Source organism: Uranotaenia lowii, chromosome 3 (assembly GCF_029784155.1).
Source record: "Uranotaenia lowii strain MFRU-FL chromosome 3, ASM2978415v1, whole genome shotgun sequence".
Classification (NCBI taxonomy): domain Eukaryota; kingdom Metazoa; phylum Arthropoda; class Insecta; order Diptera; family Culicidae; genus Uranotaenia; species Uranotaenia lowii.
Genome location: NC_073693.1, coordinates 299484605 through 299505179, shown reverse-complemented (window position 1 = coordinate 299505179; position 20575 = coordinate 299484605). Strand labels below are relative to the sequence as shown.

Sequence of the window (20575 nt, the reverse complement as noted above, 5' to 3'; positions counted from 1 at the left end):
GAAACCTATAGTTCATAACAAAAATATGCTCATAATTTTTTTCTATTTATGGCAAAAGCCCGCGGGAGTTTATCTCCTCTTGAGGTCCTTCTCCAGTGGGCGCAATACCTCCTCATCATTCTTTATTTTTTATGTTTTTATCAATTTTTTTTTACAATAGGTGCATTCCCTTCGTTTGTTAACACTTCTTTCAAAGTAGGTACATTCAAAATTTCACATTTATAGCACTTATAGTAGTTTTAAGCGTTGCTTTCGGGTGAAGTTGGTTGGTGACGGCAGGTGATGTTGATGGTTGGTGTCGGTGATTGATGAGGGCGGTTGGTGGTGGCGATCGGAGGAGGCGGTGGTAGTGGCGGAAACGAAATAAATTTAAATGGAATTGTAAAATTTTTGAATACCTAGTAATCTGTGGGGTGGCTGTTGCCTATTCAAAACAGCCGAATGATGGAAGGTATATGTTCACATTGCTTCCAGCGAGATAAATCTCTGTAAAGGAAGCGCTTATTGGCTAGGACTCACTAATAAGAATCATCGGGTTTCGGAACGTTAATTAAAAGAAAAAAGGCGAAGGGCATATTCTTATTGGTTGTTCGTACACAACATTGTGATGAGCACGTTGATCATTTAAATGCGAGTGGATGATCAAGATGGCTTGTAATTCTCTTAAAGCTTTTATAGGTAGAGTTGAGTTCAATGCTTCATAGTAAGGCAGTCTTGAGGCGTTTAGTCTCGGCCGGTTGTAAATTGCTTTTAAGCAGCGCTGCAGCGGTTTTGAGCAGCTTGAAGCTTTTTCAAATGACTATCTGCTGATCCACCTCAAAGAAATACCTGGTACTGCAGCTTAGATTGGACGGATGCTTGGTACGTTAACAACAATTGTTTTCTTGGAACAAATCTCTTCATTTTCCATAACAAGCCACATGTTGCACTTACTTCAGTATTTATTTTATTTATATAGTATACCGTCTCACGACATAACTTGACGAACATAATTCCTATAATTCACTCGGTCCATGGCAACCGTTCTCCAATTTCTCGGGCACCCCACGTTCGCCAGATCGCGCTCCACTTGGTCTAACCACCTCGCTCGTTGCGCCCCCGCTCGTCTTGTTCCTACCGGATTCGTAGCGAACACCTGTTTTGCAGGACAGTCGTCCGGCATTCTCGCAACATGTCCCGCCCAGCGTATCCGGCCAGCCTTCAACAACTTCTGGATACTGGGTTCGCCGTAAAGTCGCGCGAGCTCGTGGTTCATCCTTCGCCTCCACACTCCGTTCTCCTGCACGCCGCCAAAGATGGTTCTTAACACTCGTCGCTCGAATACTCCGAGTGTTCGCAGGTCCTCCTCGAGCAATATCCATGTCTCGTGCCCGTAGAGAACAACCGGTCTAATAAGCGTCATATACAGGTTACACTTCGTGCGAGGGCTAAGTCTTCTCGACCGCAGTTGCTTGTGGAGTCCATAGTAGGCACGACTTCCGCTGATAATTCGCCTCCGGATCTCACGGCTGGTGTCATTGTCTGCGGTCACCAGTGAGCCAAGATAGACAAAGCCTTCGACTATCTCCAGCTCGTCGCCGTCGATCGTGACCTTGTTATTACTGGACAAGCGAGTTCGTTCGGTCCGGATCCGCAGGCCAGCATGTACTTCGTCTTGGACGTATTTATCATCAATCCAATCCTCCTTGCTTCGCGTTTCAGTTTGCGGTAGATGTCTTCCACCGCCGCAGATGATCTGCCGACAATATCAATGTCATCGGAAAAGCAGATAAGTTGACTAGATCTGTTGAAAATCGTGCCCCGCATTTCGCCCACCGCTCGTCGAATAAAACCTTCTAGCGCCACGTTGAACATCATGCAGGATAGACCATCACCTTGTCGAAGCCCCCTGCGCGATTCGAATGAACTCGACAATTCACCCGAAATCCGCACACAGCACTGCGCTCCATCCATCGTCGCCTTGATCAGTCTGATCAGCTTCGCGGAAAAGCCGTTCTCGTCCATAATTTTCCATAGCTCGTTACGGTCGATCGTGTCGTATGCGCCTTTGAAGTCGATGAATAGATGGTGCGTAGGGACTTGGTGTTCCTGGCATTTTTGGAGGATTTGCCATAATGTGAATATCTGGTCCGTCGTTGACCGTCCCTCCATGAAGCCGGCCTGATGATTTTCCACGAATCTGTTTGCTTGTGGCGTTAGGCGGCGGAGTAGGATTCGTGACAACACTTTGTAGGCGGCATTGAGGACAGTGATCGCTCGGTAGTTCTCACAGTCCAATTTGTCGCCCTTCTTGTAGATAGGGCATATTACCCCCTCCTTCCACTCCTCCGGTAGCTGTTCTATGTCCCAGATCCGGACTATCAACCGGTGTAGGCAATCGGCCAACTTGTCCGGGCCCATTTTGATGAGTTCAGCTGCGATACCATCCTTCCCAGCCGACTTGTTTCTATTCAGCTGGCGAATGGCTTCCTTAACTTGACTCATCGTTGGGAGTGGCTCCTCTACGTCGTTGGCTATGCCGGCGATGTACCTTCCCCCACTGTCTTGATCTCCTGCATGTGCGCCGTTCAGGTGTTCATCGAAGTGCTGCTTCCACCTTTTGATCACCTCACGATTGTCCGTCAGGATGCCCCCGTCCTTATCCCGGCACATTTCGGCTTGCGGCACGAAGCCTTTGCGGGATGCATTGAGTTTCTGATAGAACTTTCGTGTTTCTTAGGAACGATGCAGCTGCTCCATCTCCTCGAGTTCCTTCTCCTCCAGGCGGCGCTTTTTCTCCTGGAAAACTTGGACTCGCTGCCTCTTCCGCTGTCGGTGATTTTCCACATTTCGACGGGTGCCTCTTTGCCGCCCGCGCGGCATTCTCTTCGTCCATCATCCTCCTATAATCCTCGTCGAACTAGTCGTTCCGTCGAGTTCGCTCTGCCGGCAGTGCTGCTTCGACCGATTGCGCGTGGTCTGCCGCGACCTCAGGCTGCTTCAGTCGTGCGACTCATCATGATAACCAGAAGCCTTCGGAAATCGGAGCAGGAGAATACGGATATGCTATAGCAACCTACAATTTCGTCCGCGACGGACAGCTGGAATGAACTTCCCCGGGAACGATAAAAAAAAAACATTCTAACCGGCACACTAGTTGATAAAAATGACATTTTATATTAAAAACGGAATCGAAGCGTTCTGAAATCGCGATCAACCGCACTGACCCGAAGAAAACAAAATAAAACGCGCCAAAACCAAACGTTGACTGCGGTTTGAGTACAAGCTAAAAGTTTGGGTCCATGCTACTTTAAATACTAAAGTTAGTAGCAAATGAGGTTTTTTACTCAAATTGAGCGAATTTCGAAACAAAAATGGAAAATGCTAATTCGACAGTAAAAATTTTTTTTTGCTAACGGAAAGTAATGGCCAATATTTGCTAAGTTGAGGTTCAGAAATTTTGTGTGGACCCAAGTTACTTACCAACTTTCAATGATTCGTTACAGCTTCTAATTCCTTTTATAAATACATAGATTTGTGAATTCGTATGACTTTGGCAACCTTCAAACAGTCCGGATATTTTCATGTGTATAAGCTTTCATTGAAAACATCTGGTATCAATTCAGAGAAAAATCGATAATGGCTTTTAATGAAATGGGGGGGAATTGACATGGAAAAGGAATGAAACACTTTTTCGGACGATGCAAGCCCTATCAAGTAAAACTGACCGATTTCGAATTAAAACCGAGTCGAGTCGTATCGACAACCCTTAATAATAATTACGAAGAACGATAATCAGAAGAACGAGATAAATTCATAAAAAAAACGGAGCGAGAACTTAAACATGGGGTTTTATCCACCTTTTTTATCCGGGTGAAGGATTTTTTCAAGTAAGTTCATGTTATAACCTTTCTTGAGAATTGAGCAAACTTTAACCACTATCCAAAAAAGTCATTTTTTGTATGTATACTTCATGAAAATAATTATTAAACGTAGAACAAGCTGGTTCTGAACCTTTTAACATTTTAACAAATTATGCTATCATTCTGACATAGATAGCTCATGAAAAATATCAACCGAGAGAGAAATGGCAGCTTGTCAAAGTTTGAAGAGAATACATTTGTTAAGATGGGCGTTCAAATTCATATGTATGGAAATGAAAGCATTTTTTTTTGTGAAACCATGACGTACAAACCGGTGGTCGAAATTCCGTGTAATATGCTATAAGAGAATTTTCAGGGTCTTTGATGATTTGTGTAATCGTTTGAAAGTGAGTTTTGATATTCGAATGTTTGTCGTATAGTGGTGGATGAATCGTAAAGTATTTGAAAGTCTCTCCTACTTGAGGGAAGGGGGACTCCTATACATGATCTACGTTTAAAATGAGGTAACTCGAACAATTTTGTACTGTTTTTTTTTCTTTTTCAAAATGCCACACAATCAGGTATTTGCACAACAAGATTACAAATTTTACTGAATAACCAACCTATCCATTTCATAAATGAAGTGCGAGAGGGTGCCCAGTACAAAATTAACATAAAATTAGCCACAACCCACAAACAAAGAATTTTTGAGGTCAAATTAATTTAAAATTCGACATGACTGAAGCAATTTTAAGTAATTTCTTTCGAACCCGTTGTACTTAACGAAACGAAACAAATCGAACTATTTTCTAGCTTTTTTTAATTCACAAACACACAAACGAAATTTCTCTCTTTAAACGGGATGAGGAGTATACATAATGTATATGCATAAAATGACACAACTGAAATAATAAACATAACACATTTGAAATAATATGTTTTTCAATGAATGACTTTTACTTATTCAAAACGAGATGATCGCATGGAAGCTCAATGTAAAATTCGGTTCAAAATCAGTAAAAAAGCTTTTTCATCAAGATGGGAACGCAAAAAGTTTTGATACCTTTTTTTAAAGATTATTCATTACACTGAAAGACTTATTTAAAAAAAGAGAATGGGTGCTACTTTTTCATAAACAAAATTGGAAATGACACATTTTAAACAATTTTTAAGTGATTTTCAATAAAATTTGGTTTAGTCATGGTTATGGCATGACTAGATAATTTATTGTCATTAATAACCCAGTTTATTTAAAAAAACGCGGGGGTTTCTATATAAAATCAATGTGAAAAACAACAAAATACAAAAGAGTTTGATCAATTTTATGAAAATTTGGCATAAAAAAAAGGTTAATTATATTGAAAAATTTCTAGCGCGTACAAAACGGAGTAGTGTGACTAAAAGTCGATAAAAACGTGGCAAAGAATTTACAAGAGATTTTTAACTAACTTGAAACACAAACACAAGATGTATTGAATTGAAAATTACATACAAAATTTTGAATAGCTCGATTATTTTTAAAGGTATTTTATTCTAATTTGTTAAGCCTACAAGAACGACTAATATCAATCATATCTATGCACTTTTCAAGAAACTTTTTTTTTAAATTGTTGACATATAAAGATGATTTATTGTATCGAAAACCTCCTCCCATTTTCAAAACGGAATGGATCCCATATGGAATCATTGTACATACGTAATGATTCCAAACATGGACATAACAAGATTATTTAATTTCTTAAATCAATTAAATTTATGGTAGTACGAAGTCTACCAGGTCAGCTAATATATATAAAATATTCATGAAAAATTTTGAATTTGTAAATTATGATGCGTTAAATTCGTACTCTTGAGTTCAATGGATGAGCAAAGATAAAAGCTGCTGGAAAGTATTCACTTATCATGACCAAAAGGTTGTTACACACACAAACGAGGAATTCGGTCAAGTACCATTCTGCTGAGTTGCAAAACCTTCTCCAAATATTTCAAGTGGTGTCTTTACATTATACGTCACCTGAAAAGTTACAACGAAATAATTTTATTTATTTATTTGGTATTAAAAAACCGTATTTAATTTTGTAAAAATTTATATGTACAGTAAAATTGAATCATCAGTTATGCCTATGGCTTTCGAACTAAAGCCGATTTGACTGAGTTGACCATCAATAATTACATATTACAAAATATGAAGCTGAACCTTATAACAGATTTTGTGATATTACAGATGCACTTTTTTGATTCTGGACTGACCCAAATTTTCAATATTCTGTCAAATTGTTGATCCAAGTGATACGAAATATTTTTGTTTTTATTGCATATTCACGACCATATAAACTTGTACACTTTTTTAAGCAATACCTATTTGGTTCAACTTGAGTTGTTTAAAATTCATACGATAAATCGATTCCAGTCTGTGATTCCCATTGACTGTCTCTTAAAAACACATTAATCATCACATCGGATTTAAATGATCCATTGAATTAAATTTCACTTTAAAATAATCTCACACACGCTCGCTCACCGTAGTTAAGTACCTTTCATTGATAATCGCTCGTAATTAGCTGCCATTGCCTCGGCTAGAATCGCGGATACCGCACACAACACGATTGTTGACGCGACCAAACGATACTGACTACCAGCAGCTGATGGAAGGTAACGCGGATTCCGATTCATGATATCACTCGCCGTGTGTCGCGACTACAGATACTCGGAATATAGTAAACAACCGATCCCGAAACACCTAGATATCTGACTGACTACTGGTTGGGAAAATTTCTCCATCATATGTATTAAAAATTCTACCAGTAGCAGCAGCAGTTCAACAGATTCTTGTAAAGAGTCCAGCAGTGTAGCTGAGTCAATTCTTGGCGAAATTTTCCTTCAGTCAATCGTTTCATTCAACGAATAATTCTACTTCATGAGTTCAAGTCGAATGTAGGAGCAGTTACCCTCAGTGCTATCACTCTGATTGGTAACACCTTCGCTTCGCGTTCACATCAGACGTCAGCGATTAGAGCGAGCCCATCAACACAGGCTGGCATGGGAAATGTAGGAAATTATAATGAAACAAAAAACGCGGGAAATTGTTATCGATAACAAACAGAATGAAAATAAAAATCCCCGAAACTTACCCCAGTAACAGTGGGTCAACTTTCCTTCTAAAGTGGTTAGAATTGTTAGTTCGTTCAAAAATTTGTGTGTGAGGTTTTTTTTTCTAGAATTTAGAATAACTATGCCAAAAACTCTCAATCGGTTTCGATTCAGCATCTTTGGCTCGTCAGCTTAGAATTCTTTAACGTAAATTTCAACCAACTGGTTTATGGTTCGATCAACCTTCAAACTGCTCCGATGATCGCACTTTGCGTGCCATTTTTTATTTGATTTGTTATTTTCGATTTGTTGAATGGATTCCCTCGTGTGCCTTTTTTTTCCTCTGCTATGTTTATCTGTCTGGCTGGACACCCGTGGTGTCTGGCTGAAAAATCACCGAGTTTGTCAGATGTTCATATCTACGTAGATATCATCACATACTTATCATCGCAGAGGCTCGTTCAGTTTTGAGGTCATGTCTCTCTGGGGTATGATGCTATCTCCGCTACCGGTATTCTGGGGTTCCTGCAAGAAATTGGTCGTTGGCAATGAGATGATCGATCGGCATCGATCATTCGATGTTTTATTGAATTGAGTGTTGAACCTGTGATAACAGGTCTCGAATGTTGAAAATTCTTGTTTAAATCTCCTCCCTCCAGCGAAAAAGTGGAGCTTCCATACAAACCAAACACAATTTCTGGCGTAACTCAAGAACTAATCAAACTTCAAAATAGAACCAGCGTTTGAAAGTATTCGCAGTCTTGAAACTTTCTCACCTAAAGAAGGAAGGAGTCTCCCATAAAATAAAACTCATATTTTAGTTATAACTCGAGAACTAACCAACCCAATTTTAGCTATATTATGGTCAGTTCAACTTCGTTAGAGATATAAAGTCTGTTTCACATAGAATCTGGTCGGATAAAATAGATCATTTCTCCGCAAAGAAATAACGTACAACAAAAGTAAAAATGTCATTTTGTAGGGTTTTTATTGCACTTTAAGAAAAAAAATACATAAAAATCATTCGTCAGCTTTTCGCATGAATTTTCGAACTTTTTTGTGATACCACCCATCAGTTTCTGCACAGTACTGCTGGTAACCCCATTCGCCATCTTGTTCCACCACTTTTCCATTTGAGCGGGTTTTTTCATGGTTCTACCACATTTCTTCAGTTTGTCCTTAAATATTGCCCAATATTTCTCGATGGAACGAAAATCCGCACAGTTTGGTGGATTGATACTTTTTTCAACAAAATCGATCTTGTTCTCCTTATACCACTTAACACTAGAAAGACCGCACCAGTAAAAATGACTGGTTGGACACTTTGTTTGTTGAATATCTTTTAAATACTTCGCTTTAAAAATTCGAAAAAAATACGACTTTTCATGAATTTTGAATCTCTACAAAACTGTGTATTTTTTATTTCACTAGCTCTTTTAATAAGCGAGAAAAATTACGTCATGGACACTCGGACCGTGACCAGTCAAAATGACTGCTAAAATTCACAACCCTATAACTCAAACAAGATATTTTTTTTTGCTTGCTTTTGGTTTCATTTGCAATCTACATTCAAGACAATGAGCCCTAGTTGATTTATGGTGGGCAAAAGTGTGTCATTCGTTATGAAATAATGAAATTATTGATTTGCGGTGCTAAGTCATGAAGATTTGTAGAAAAAGTTCTCGGATTGGCCGCTGTGTGGCGCTTCAAGCACTTGAATTCCAATTTCTTTGGTCTGTTTTGTTACTCAACTATAATCGAACTTTCTGTCAAAATTTTGCGAAATTTCATCAAGATTTGTGAAAGTTATGTTAGATTTGATTAATTGATTAATTTTAGGTGATAAATATGTTTTATACTAAACTAGTATGAGTTAAATAACTATGAATTGTGTACTCATTGATTCAAATTCGAAGACATAAGCTATGAAACTGAATAATTTGAATGATATTTCAACATGGGTGCACGGAATATTTTTTTACATCTTGGTTATGCACCATGGGTGCACGGATTCAATGCAGTTTCTGCCTCAGTATGTGTTCACATGCATTCTTAGATTATTAGATTCGACAAATTTCAAATGCAAGTTTACTTACAGTTATTCCGGCACCCGTTTATATACCTGGCCAGCTGGCAACTGATTGAACATTTTTATTATAAAGTCAGTTATTAGAGGAAACACATCTTACCTGTCGGCAACTTATGGGACACAAAAGTTTTCTTGCCGATACCGGGAATCGAACCCAGTACGCCTGGCATACCAAGAGCAGACTCGCGGAAGCCTATCTACTAGACCACATCGGCGCTAAGATATTTCAACATGGGTGCACGGAATGGTTGCAAATTCACCGTTGTAAATTATATAGAGTGAAATAGTTTTCAGATTGCTTCAGAACACAGCATATTTTTAAGCCAGATGTGATAGGTACTTAAAATGCAATATTGGCCAATTGAAAAACTGTTTAGGAAAAAAAATCAACGTAAAATTTAACAATGTTGATTCATAATTTTTATTGTTACTGTTTTCCGTCGCACGACATGACTTGATGCATATAATTCCTAAAATTCACTCGATCCATAGCAACCGTTCTCCAATTTCTTGGATGTTAATTCAATTACCATCTTATCAGATAAATATACGATTTCAAAAACTTGTTTTTTTTAATAATAAATTAACAAATTTAATATTTTAAAATATAATTGAAATATTTCTTTTCCAGGAATGAAAAAAACGGAACTTGAAATAAAAATCGTTATTTATATCATTATGTCTCTACATAAAAGACATGGTTTCGACTTTGGTTTAGTTAAGATTTGTAAAAATGCTTTTAAAAAATTTGTTTCAGATTTTAGAAATAGATTAAAAATTTGCAAAAAGTCCAATATTTGATTAAAACGCGGTGAATCCGTGCACCCAGAGTGAAAAACCATGTATATAACACAAATTTTCATTTGAATCTATTAAAGTCTTTATTCTTTACCTTTAAAAATTGATTTTGGATGAATGGCGGTGAATCCGTGCACCCATGGTAAATTGCTCTACTTATAGAAAAAATATGCCACAAAACCTACAATATCAGGTATAATTTATAGGCAACGTGTTGAAAAATTTCAGAGCGATGGATGCTACTACTAAAATGAAATTGAAGTGAAACCGTGCACCCATGGTCAATATCCATATAGATGACATTATTTTATAATTAAATTAATAATGTGTTTTAATTTTTTGATGATGATGATTTTGATGATTACTTGAAATATTCATTTTATGACATACACGCATTCGTCATCTATACCAAAATGAGGTGATTTCGTGCACCCATGGTGAAAAAATATTTCCATTTCATAAAAAAAATGTTAGCGAAAAAATAACAAAATAATTTCAAAAGTTAATAATATTATGATTTAAAAAATTTCTCCTTTAGCAGTCATTTTGACTGGTCACGGTCCGAATAGGTATATTCAATTTGCCGGTCCTTCTAGTGTTAAATTGTATTCTTTAGTTTTATGTTGGGTTTGTCTAAGGTTACCATATGCTGTGACTTCAAAAAGGGTACATTGGAATTAATATTATTCAAAAAAAAATTTACACGATGTTCCAGACATTACAAAACCGCCAATTTGTTTTTAATGTAATTTATTTGAAAATTATGATTATTTTTAAAACTTCAATCCTGTAAACAGTTTTGATATTATATTTTTTTAAATTAATTTTGGATTAACTGCATTTTAAATTCTTTTATCATAATTTTATGATTCAGAATTGATTATTATTCTGTATCCAATGAATAATTTATACCCCCTATCTGTAAGAAAGGCTACACACTTCACTGTCAAGTTTTGAAATTTGTTTAAACTTAAATTGTTTAAAATTCATTCGAGATGATTAAGTCTTGTACCTTTTTGCGACCTATTTCTTTTACCAGTTGTGAACCACAACATAATGTTCTGTGCGGGAAAATATTTACAACATTCCTTACCAACACAAAATTAGAACAACAATAAATCGATTCCACACGGTGATTCCCATTGACTGTCTCTTAAAAACAAATTAATCATCACATCGGATTTAAATGATCAATTGAATTAAATTTCACTTTAAAATAATCTCACACACGCTCGCTCACCGTACTTAAGTACCTTTCATTGATAATCGCTCGTAATTAGCTGCCATGGCCTCGACTAGAATCGCGGATAGCGCACACCACACGATTGTTGACGCGACCAAACGATACTGACTACCAGCAGCTGATGGAAGGTGACGCGGATTCCGATTCATGACCTCACTCGCCGTGTGTCGCGACGACAGATACTCGGAATATAGTAAACAACCGATCCCGAAACACCTAGATATCTGACTGACTACTGGTTGGGAAAATTTCTCCACCATATGTATTAAAAATTCTACCAGTAGCAGCAGCAGTTCAACAGATTCTTGTGAAGAGTCCAGCAGTGTAGCTGAGTCAATTCTTGGCGAAATTTTCCTTCAGTCAATCGTCCTATTCAACGAATAATTCTACTTCATGAGTTCAAGTCGAATGTAGGAGCAGTCACCCTCAGTGCTATCACTCTGATTGGTAACACCTTCGCTTCGCATTCACATCAGACGTCAGCGATTAGAGCGAGCCCATCAACACAGGTTCCATGGGAAATGTAGGAAATTATAATGAAAAAAAATACGCGGGAAATTGTTATCGATAACAACAGAATGAAAATAAAAATCCCCGAAACTTGCTCCGGTGACAGTGAGTCAACTTTCATTCTAAAGTGGTTAGAATTGTTAGTTCGTTCAAAAATTTGTGTGTGAGGTTTTTTCTTGAATTTAGATTAACCTTGCAAAAAACTTTCAATCGGTTTCGATCCAACTAATTTGGCTCGTCAGGTTGAAGTATTATCAGCTTAGAATTCTGTAAATTTCAACCAACTGGTTTATGGTTCGATCAACCTTCAAACTGCACCGATGATCGCACTTTGCGTACCATTTTTTATTTGATTTGTTATTTTCGATTTGTTGAATGGGTTCCCTCGTGTGCCATTTTTTTCCTCTACTATGTTTATCTGTCTGGCTGGACACCCGTGGCGTCTGACTGAAAAAATCACCGAGTTTGTCAGATGTTGATATGTGCATACGTAGGTAGGTAGCCACATACTTATCATCGCAGAGGCTCGTTCAGTTTTGAGGTCATGTCTCTCTGTGGTATGATACTATCTTTGCTACCGTTATTCTGGGGTTCCTGCGAGAAATTGGTCGTTGGCAATGAGATGATCGACCGGCATCGATCATTCGATGTATTATTGAATGGAGTGTTGAACCTGAGATAACAGGCCTCGAGTGTTGAAAATTCTTGTTTAAATCTACTCCCTCCAGCGAAAAAGTGGAGCTGCCATACAAACCAAACACAATTTCTGGCGTAACTCAAGAACTAATCAAACTTCAAAATAGAACCAAATTCAGCGTATGAAAGTATTCGCAGTCTGAGGCGTTTCTTACCTTAAGAATACCTCCCATAAAATAAAACTCATATTTTGGTTGTATGGACACGAAGGCCAAAACGTTGGCAAAGTGTCACAAATAAATAAATAGAATAAATATTTTGGTTATAACTCGAGAACTAATCAACCCAAGTAACACTTGGCTATATTATGGTCAGTTCAACTTCGTTAGAGATATAGGAGCATTAATCTTCATAAAAAGCTAAAGCGCATTCTATACATTACCGAACTCTGATAAAGCAAAAATTTGGCTATTTGGCCCTATTCTAGAAACGCCATCATGACTTTTTTTTATCTTCGATAAAATCATTATGACATTTTAATCACCAAAGCTTTTATAAGCTTTCATGAAACAGTATGTATGAAATAGTATAAATAAATGCGCCTCATCAAGTCTCTAGAAAAAAGGGCTAAACGAGTAGAAGTCGAATTTCGCTTTCTGACGCCATATTGAAATCCAAGATGAAGGCTTCCGCTTAAGATTAAAACGCTGTTTATCACGGAAAATCGCATTAAACTTCCAGAGAAAGAGTATCACGATCACGGACGAATCAAGTTAGTCTGTTGACGGATTTCGGAACGAAAAGTTGTGTTTGTGCTTGGGGAGCAAAACAAAATGAAATATTATGAAAAAAAAAAAATCCGAAAAGTTTGGTAAAAAGTACGACAATGAGTATTGGGTTAATAAACTAAAGAAGGCGAATTTCGCTACCTGATTCGACTTCTTCTAGTTTATCTCTCTCACCCAATACTTATATTGTGGAGGTTTCATGTGATTTTTAGTCATTTACGGCTTTTCCAGTTCAGCGGAAGCCGCCATCTTGGATTTCAAGATAGCGTCAGAATAAGGGTTGGTAAATTTCGCCCGTCACGCTTGACCCGACTAGTTTTGTTTCATCAAACGACCGTACTCAATTAACGGAGCCTCACTACTCTGTTGGGGTTTTTGCAGTTCGTCCTCGACTGAACTCAACTGAAATTTATTTTCAATAGGTAAGTATTTGAGGTAGAAAAAGTATTATAAAATCGACTTACAAATTAGTCCCTTTTCTTGTTCGACCAGCTAATCTGAGCGAAACTTTATCCGGTCCGTCTAACAATACGGCTAGCTGGAGGAATATTAACATTAGGGTATTTTTAATAGAAAGATCAAGAGGTAGACTTATTGTTTATCCGGTTAATCAGAGTAACTAATTGAGTAAGATAGTTCTTTAAGTGATTCTAAGCCAAAACACCTCGCACAAAACGCTATCGAGAATATAATATTAATGAAATATAATGCTTCAAAAGATTCATTTCAAACTTACAAGGAGTTCACAGAAAACTTAACTAGGAAAATCTATAAATATCCCGAAATTACAAAATACCACGTTGCTGAATTTGCTACGGCACTTTTTGGAATCAATGTGCTTTTCACTTATCGGAGGAGTAGGCGTTGTCTGGATGGCAACGCACGTGTTTTTTTTCGGGTCCGTGGAAATTTTCTCTGATTTCATTGTTTTTAATGGAAAACGTTTGATTAATTGTTCGAAAATTTATTCCATTGTAAGAGTGACCGGATGTCTACTGAAACACTGATCACCGGAAGTGTTTGGAACGGCCCTGTGGGTTGATTGCTAGTGCTTGTGGTGTGAATAGTGTTTTTGCTGTGCAATTGAAGTTCGGTTCATGGATATCCTGAATATTAAATTGTTTCTTCCCTAAAACTAAACGAAGTCTACGAACAAGTTGTCTCATAATGTCGCTGAGATGTAACCACCTATAGATCTCACAAATTTCGACTCGATAACGGTGGTTAGTGTACCAATAATGGTTCGCCTGATCAAAAACTTTTGGTGTAAGAAATGGGCTGGGACTAAGTTTTTGCACATTTAGTGCAAAGTGTTTGTTGATTGTTCTTAAATTTTGTTTCAAATATCTGGGCTAACCCGGAGTCCGCAAAAATTTTAATTTTCAAGTGGTGAATAAATTTAAACTTAAATACTACACTACAACAACAACACTACAAGAAAATTGAATAGACACCAATGCCCTAGGAGTTGTACGTGAGTAGCCGGAAGTGCCTTTTGTTCGTGAAATAGCAACGCTTATTCGCCGGAAAAGGATAAATTTCGTTAGATAAACTGATGTGTCAAAAGTATGTAACGCATACATATTAGAAATTGTATGTAGTGAAAATTAACTTTTTAAACTTCAAACTAATTATCAGAAACAGTTTTTTTGTGATGATAAAAGCAGAAAATAGTTAGCGAATGTGCTTGAATCGATTTTTCTGGGTTGCTTGATCGTACAAAAGTGCCTGATAATCAAACAACTTGATGCTGAGTACCCGCAACATGGAATTCCATAGCGTGAAACATACCATATTTTCAGAATTTATGTAATTCCTGTACCTATCAACGAAATTGGTGAGCTCGTTCTATACTTTAAGTACTTACAAGTAGATTTCATGTTTATATTTTCAATTTACTAAGTTAATTTTAGGTTATTCCATATACAATTTCCCAAATGACATAAATTCATATTTAGGTCTTTCCATATTCAAAATATCATATGAAGCGTTTGGTAGGGATCTCCACGCTTCATTCCGCCCCTGTATCCTGTATCTTTTGCGGTTTTCATCACATGGTTGGCCTGGCCGTAGTAATTTCTGCAATGCATAGGAATATGTAACAGGTAATACGCTGAAAAGAAAAATGATAGACACAAGTCTCCTATTTTCCAGGATGCCTACACGTTTTGGCCATGTTGATGTAAGAAGAAGAATGTGCTTTTCACTTATCGGCTTCTTAATTATCTCCTCTTTATCAGTGACAATTCGCGGCGTGTCAACGCGACAGATGATGATGAGCGCTTCTCACTTGTGACTTGCTGATCGGTCACAACAACTCGCATGACGGATAAAGCACGACACAATCAACATTTCTCCGTCATGCGACTGGCGAAGCTCCTACACATGGTCAAATTTCTCCTGAGAGTGACTAGCAAATCTCTTTACACTTCAATCGGCTGCTGACGGCAGGTACACGTACAACTAATTGAACGACTTGCTGGCAGAGAGCAACAATAGCAATAAAAAAACCGAAAACGGGCTTGCTGGCAGAAGCAACAATAATAATAAATGCTTTTCTTTTTCGTCATCGGTCGTTTGAATGCGATTGCTTGACTAGGACATTCTTTTAGCTTCAAATGACTGGGGAATGAATGACTGGCAAACGAAGTGACTGGTCGTTAAGGAACAGTCAAATGAGTTTGACGGACCAAGAGGCTCAACAGTCACAGTCATTTGACTAATGACGTTGAATTATGCCAACCCTGGTCAGAAAGCCAAATTCGACTTCTTCTTGTAAAGCTTTTTCAACCAGTACCCATATTGTGGGGCTTTCATTTAGGTTTCAGGGAGTTACAGCCAATTCTACTTCTTCTTGTTTAGCCCTTTCATCACCCATATTTTGCGGGTTTCAAGCTATTACCACTAATATACAGATTTGAAAAGAAAAGATTTCAAGATGCAAAATTCGATGTGTTTACTTTTTGAGCCCTTTCAACTAATACCCATATTCCGGGGGTTTCATGCGATTTTCAGCCATTTACAGCACTTTCAAGTAGAGCGGATGATCCCATCTTTCAAGATGGCGTCGGATAACGAAATTCGACTTCTACTCGACTAGTCCTTTCACCCAATACCTATCGTGGATATTTCATGAGATTGTCAGTCATTCGGAGCTTTGAAAAAAAAGCGGAAGCCGCCATCTTTGATTAATGATGGCATCAAGCAACAACTTTTTTCTGCTATTAGTTGACCCTTTCAATACTCATATTGATGAGATATTCATACCACTTCCGCTGATTTGAAGTATTTCAAAGATTTTTGTATATATTTTTTTTTATTTAACTCAAACATATCACACATGACTTATCAAAAAATGGGAGCTCCAACTCAAATATGTTCAATCTAGCCTGAGTGAGCGTGTCCTGTTTTGACATCTTGATCGAGAACTGTCACCTAATTTTATTACTAGAGATGTACCGAATAGGTATTTGCCAACGGCTGAATACCGAATATTGACCTTTTCAACTATTCGGAGTTTTAATGAAAAAAGGGATTATTTCAATTTCCTTCTATTTCTTCCATTCTAATTTCCCTTATGTTTTGAGTCGATTATTTTCAACCAGGAAGGACATCAGATGACTAGTCGCTTCTAGGGAGTTTATCACCAAAGAGATTGGGCTTCTGTTGCTTGTTTGATAACAAATTAGATGAAGGTGGAATTTAGGAAAGATATTTTTAGAATAGTTGTCTAAAACAACGATGATATTTAACCTTAAGCATGTCATACTTTCACCCAGACGTATCCACATGGTCAGACAATTTAGGCCCATTTTTGAAAAAAAAAACAATTAAAAAAGGGCAAATCTGAATTCTTAAACATTCATTCTTAAACATTCAAAAGCAAGAAAACTATTTAAAATTGAAAGTTTTCATTGAATCACAGCAGTAGTGTAAAAATTTTATCTATGGATAAAACAAAAATGTATGTGCATTTTATAATTTCTTAGAAATCTTTTCCGAACACAAAATCTTAAAAATTAAGTTTTTTTTTTATTTTATTTAGCAAATAATCTGAATGAACCCGGGCAAAATACGAAAAGTTTAGAAAAATATCTGGGCATCCTGGCCAGAGTTTACTTATCGCGTTTTCATACTGGATTTATGGGCAAGCCTTGTTATATCAAGAAAATCTGGAACAACCGATAATGAAAGTATAAAGCGATACTCGTCAGCATACACCTAAGATGTTTTGCTGAAAACATAAGTTTTTGATGATTGTGTAGCCCTTTCAACATTACTTTTGGATATATAATAAATTATCCAAAATCATTTTTAAAAAAAATTGACAAGTCTGTTATTGTATAAATTTAAATAATAAATATTCGGCCTATTCGGCTGAACCTAGAACCTAGCTCAACTATTCGGTGAGCCTATAATATTTAGCTTGACGGTTTTTGAGCGGTATTCGGCCTACCGGTACATCGGTACATCTCGGCTTGAAACAAACTTCTTAGTTTATGTTTTATTGGAGTTTTAATAGAGCATCCAGAACTCTTTCTAAACAACTTGAACAGTTTATTTAGAAAAAGCACGTAAAAACTTCATTAGCGTTCTCAGAACTATCTGAAAACAAATAGTCGAAGTAAAAATCTAAGCATTTTCATGACCATAATAAAACAGTGCATTGCATTGCATTTAAAATGCCATAATAAAACCATAATAAAACTTTCAAAATTATAGTGTTACTTGGGAAGCTAAGTGCAAGTATTCGTTTTTGTTCGAAAGCTTTTCCATCTAAGGAGAAAAGTTCTCTTACAGTTTAAATTTGAAGCAAATTCCGTAAACTGTTTATGTTTTTGATGTGTTTACTGTTTTTGCGATACTCATAGAAAACAAAATTGTAACTCAACTAATAATATTTTAGGAATTGGCAATCCCAATTGAGACTAGAACTCATAATAAGTCTAGATTCCATCCCGCATTACCAACCAAACGCGTACCTTTGTCTACTGCTCTAGCTGAACTTGTTAGGAAGTGGATGTTCATTTTCTAAAAAAATATATTCTATGATTATTTAAAATGGGGAACGTGAGGGGGCTTCCATACAATATTTTCGGCATAACTCGAAAGCTAAACACGCAAATGAAATCAAATTTGCTACGGGAGGATATTTGGAAACGATATTTTTTAGGGGAAATTGAAAGGAAGGAAGAGAGGGAGCTCCCATAGGGGGGAGTGGGGTATCGTGGGCCACTCTTTTTCTTTGCTTCTTAACTTCTTTATTATAAAAGACTAGCTGACCCGGTGTGCTTTGCTACACCTTTATAAAATTATGATTACATATTATTTATATTTTTAACTAATTTTCAGAAACTTGATATCTTAATTTGTTTCCAAGATTTTAAATTTAAAATCTGATTGTAAAAGCTTCACGAGTTCTTCAATTAATTAATTAATTTAATCAATTAGTTAATATACATTTCCCACCTTCTCCCCCTTCCAATGCGGGAACATTTGGAGCATTTGCAACATTTGGCTTTATTTGTTAGATAAGAGTTTTCGAGTTATGTCAAATAAAATATGAATATGCTTCCGTCTTTCTTCCCAACTACGCTCTAAAAAGGGAAAGTTTCAAACTATCCATACGCAAATAACCTATCTTATAAAATATGGTTCCATTGCTTTATATGTTTTCGATTTATGCCAAAAAACTGATAAGGAACTCCTTCTGTCCGTCCCATCCTCCACTGCCGGAATGAAGTCGGGGCCTTTAATAATCATACCCATTTCTTCCGTGCCCAAAAACAAAATTAATCACATTGGTTGAAAAATTAAAAAAATATATGAAACCCCTTGCTTTCCTACCCTCTTCACACTGCAAGGCGTGAGGATCTATAACAATCGTAGAAACATATCTCATACTCAAATATCTTTTCCATGCCATACTTGTTTCCATTTGCTGGCTTTGTCAAAATAAATTTAGAACTTATGCTAACAAAATTGTATTGAAGAAGGGTGTCGTCTAAAATAATCATAGAACCATATCAAAAAAAATTCTCATGTCATTTTTTGTCCATTTGTTGACGAATTCTTGGGTAATGCAAAAAAAAAAATGTATGAAAGCCTTCGTCCCCCCTTTCTGTATCGTCGATCCTATGCTCCTACTGCAAGAAAAGAATGGTTTCAAATAATTATAGAAATATTTCTTGTATTTAAAATACCATCCCATGCCAAATTAGGTTCCATTTGCTTGGTTAGTTGGTTAATCGATTAAGAGAGTGAAATTAACCCCATTTCCCAAATCCCATTTTCAATCTCTCCATTGGATGGAGTGGTGAGTACTTAACATACATAGACATTCTTGACCTTAAGTACCCTTTTATGCCACATTTGATTTCATTTGCTCGATTCACTTTCAAGTTATGCAAAATATGTATGGAAGCCCCCTTTCCTAATTTATATATCCCCGCTGAAAGAATGAAGAAGCTGCAATTTATCATATAATCATTTCTCGTATTCAAATACCCTCCCATTCCGAATTTGGTTCCATTTCTCGATAAGTTAAGTAGAAAATTTTATGGAAGCTCCCCCCCCCCCCCTGGAAGAAGGGAGGTGTCTCAAATAACCATAGAAACATTTTTCGTATTCAAATATTTTTACATGCCAAATTTGATTCCATTTGCTTGCTTTGTTCTCGATTTATAAAAAAAAAAATTTAAGAGAGCCCCCCTTCACCCTTCCTATCTCCTTCGTACCGAAATACACTTCCATGCCAAATTTGATTCCATTTGCATAATCAGTTCTCTCGAGTTATATATTACATACTTTTATTTGAGAGACCCGAAACTATTATAGGAACCTTCCCCGGCCTAAAATACCTCCATCTGTAAAGTTTCACGCAAATCGGTTCAGTAGTTTTCGAGTCTATAGGGAGACAGTCAGAAAGTATTTATTATTATTATTATTATTATTATTATTATTCCTTTATTTCATTCTTGCAACGTAAGATTACAATCTTTTTAATTGTTACAATGTGGTAGGTAGTATTCTTGTATTTCCTTAACATCTAATAACTAATCGTTCCTAATTTGTTACGTTTTAAATGCCGTTCTACTCCACGAATTCCTCCAGCAAACACCTTTTGAACTCTGATTTGTTTTGTATTGTTTTTAAATTGAGAGGAAGATTATTCCAACTGACAATACCTCTAACGAAAAAGGATCTACCGTAGTAAGTCGAACTATGCGGAGGGATAACTATATTACCAGTTCGAGAATTCCTTAATGGGATTAGTAAAGTTTTCAAATAAGGCGGTTTTCCTGTTTTTAAAATCCTATGCATTATCACACATGATCGATATTTCTGAAAGTTATCGAAAGAACAACCGATAAGTAATTTTTGCAAATGTGACACTCGAGAAAAACGCGACAAATTAAAAACGTATCTTACGCAGGAATTAAGAGCAATGCGCATTCTGTTTACGGATCTTTCTAAAGCATTAGAATAAAGAAAATCTCCGTAAATAAACAAAGGGAAAACATAAGCCTTGAAAAGTTTAAGTTTAGTTGAAACGTCCAGGTGATTTGTCGTTAGGTTT

General features: G+C 36.7%; 2 protein-coding genes across 5 annotated transcripts in view; one reads left to right on the top strand and one right to left on the bottom strand.

Moving 5' to 3' along the window:
• Window positions 1-20575, top strand: part of LOC129755354 (trichoplein keratin filament-binding protein-like) — a 61712-nt gene that overhangs the window by 22076 nt on the left and 19061 nt on the right. The window lies entirely within an intron of this gene.
• The window catches only part of LOC129755363 (peptidoglycan-recognition protein LB-like), a 29999-nt gene that overhangs the window by 1722 nt on the left and 7702 nt on the right, over window positions 1-20575 (bottom strand). Inside the window, exon 1 of one of the 3 annotated variants that reach the window (XM_055751813.1) lies at window positions 11073-11265. The exons of 1 other annotated variant lie outside the window; for it this stretch is intronic. In XM_055751813.1, coding sequence (XP_055607788.1) covers window positions 11073-11211 — 139 coding nt within the window. In that variant the 5' untranslated portion in view covers window positions 11212-11265. Of the gene's footprint in view, window positions 1-6376; window positions 6582-11072; window positions 11266-20575 lie in introns of those variants that run through there. One more of the 3 variants, XM_055751812.1, reaches the window with a different exon arrangement.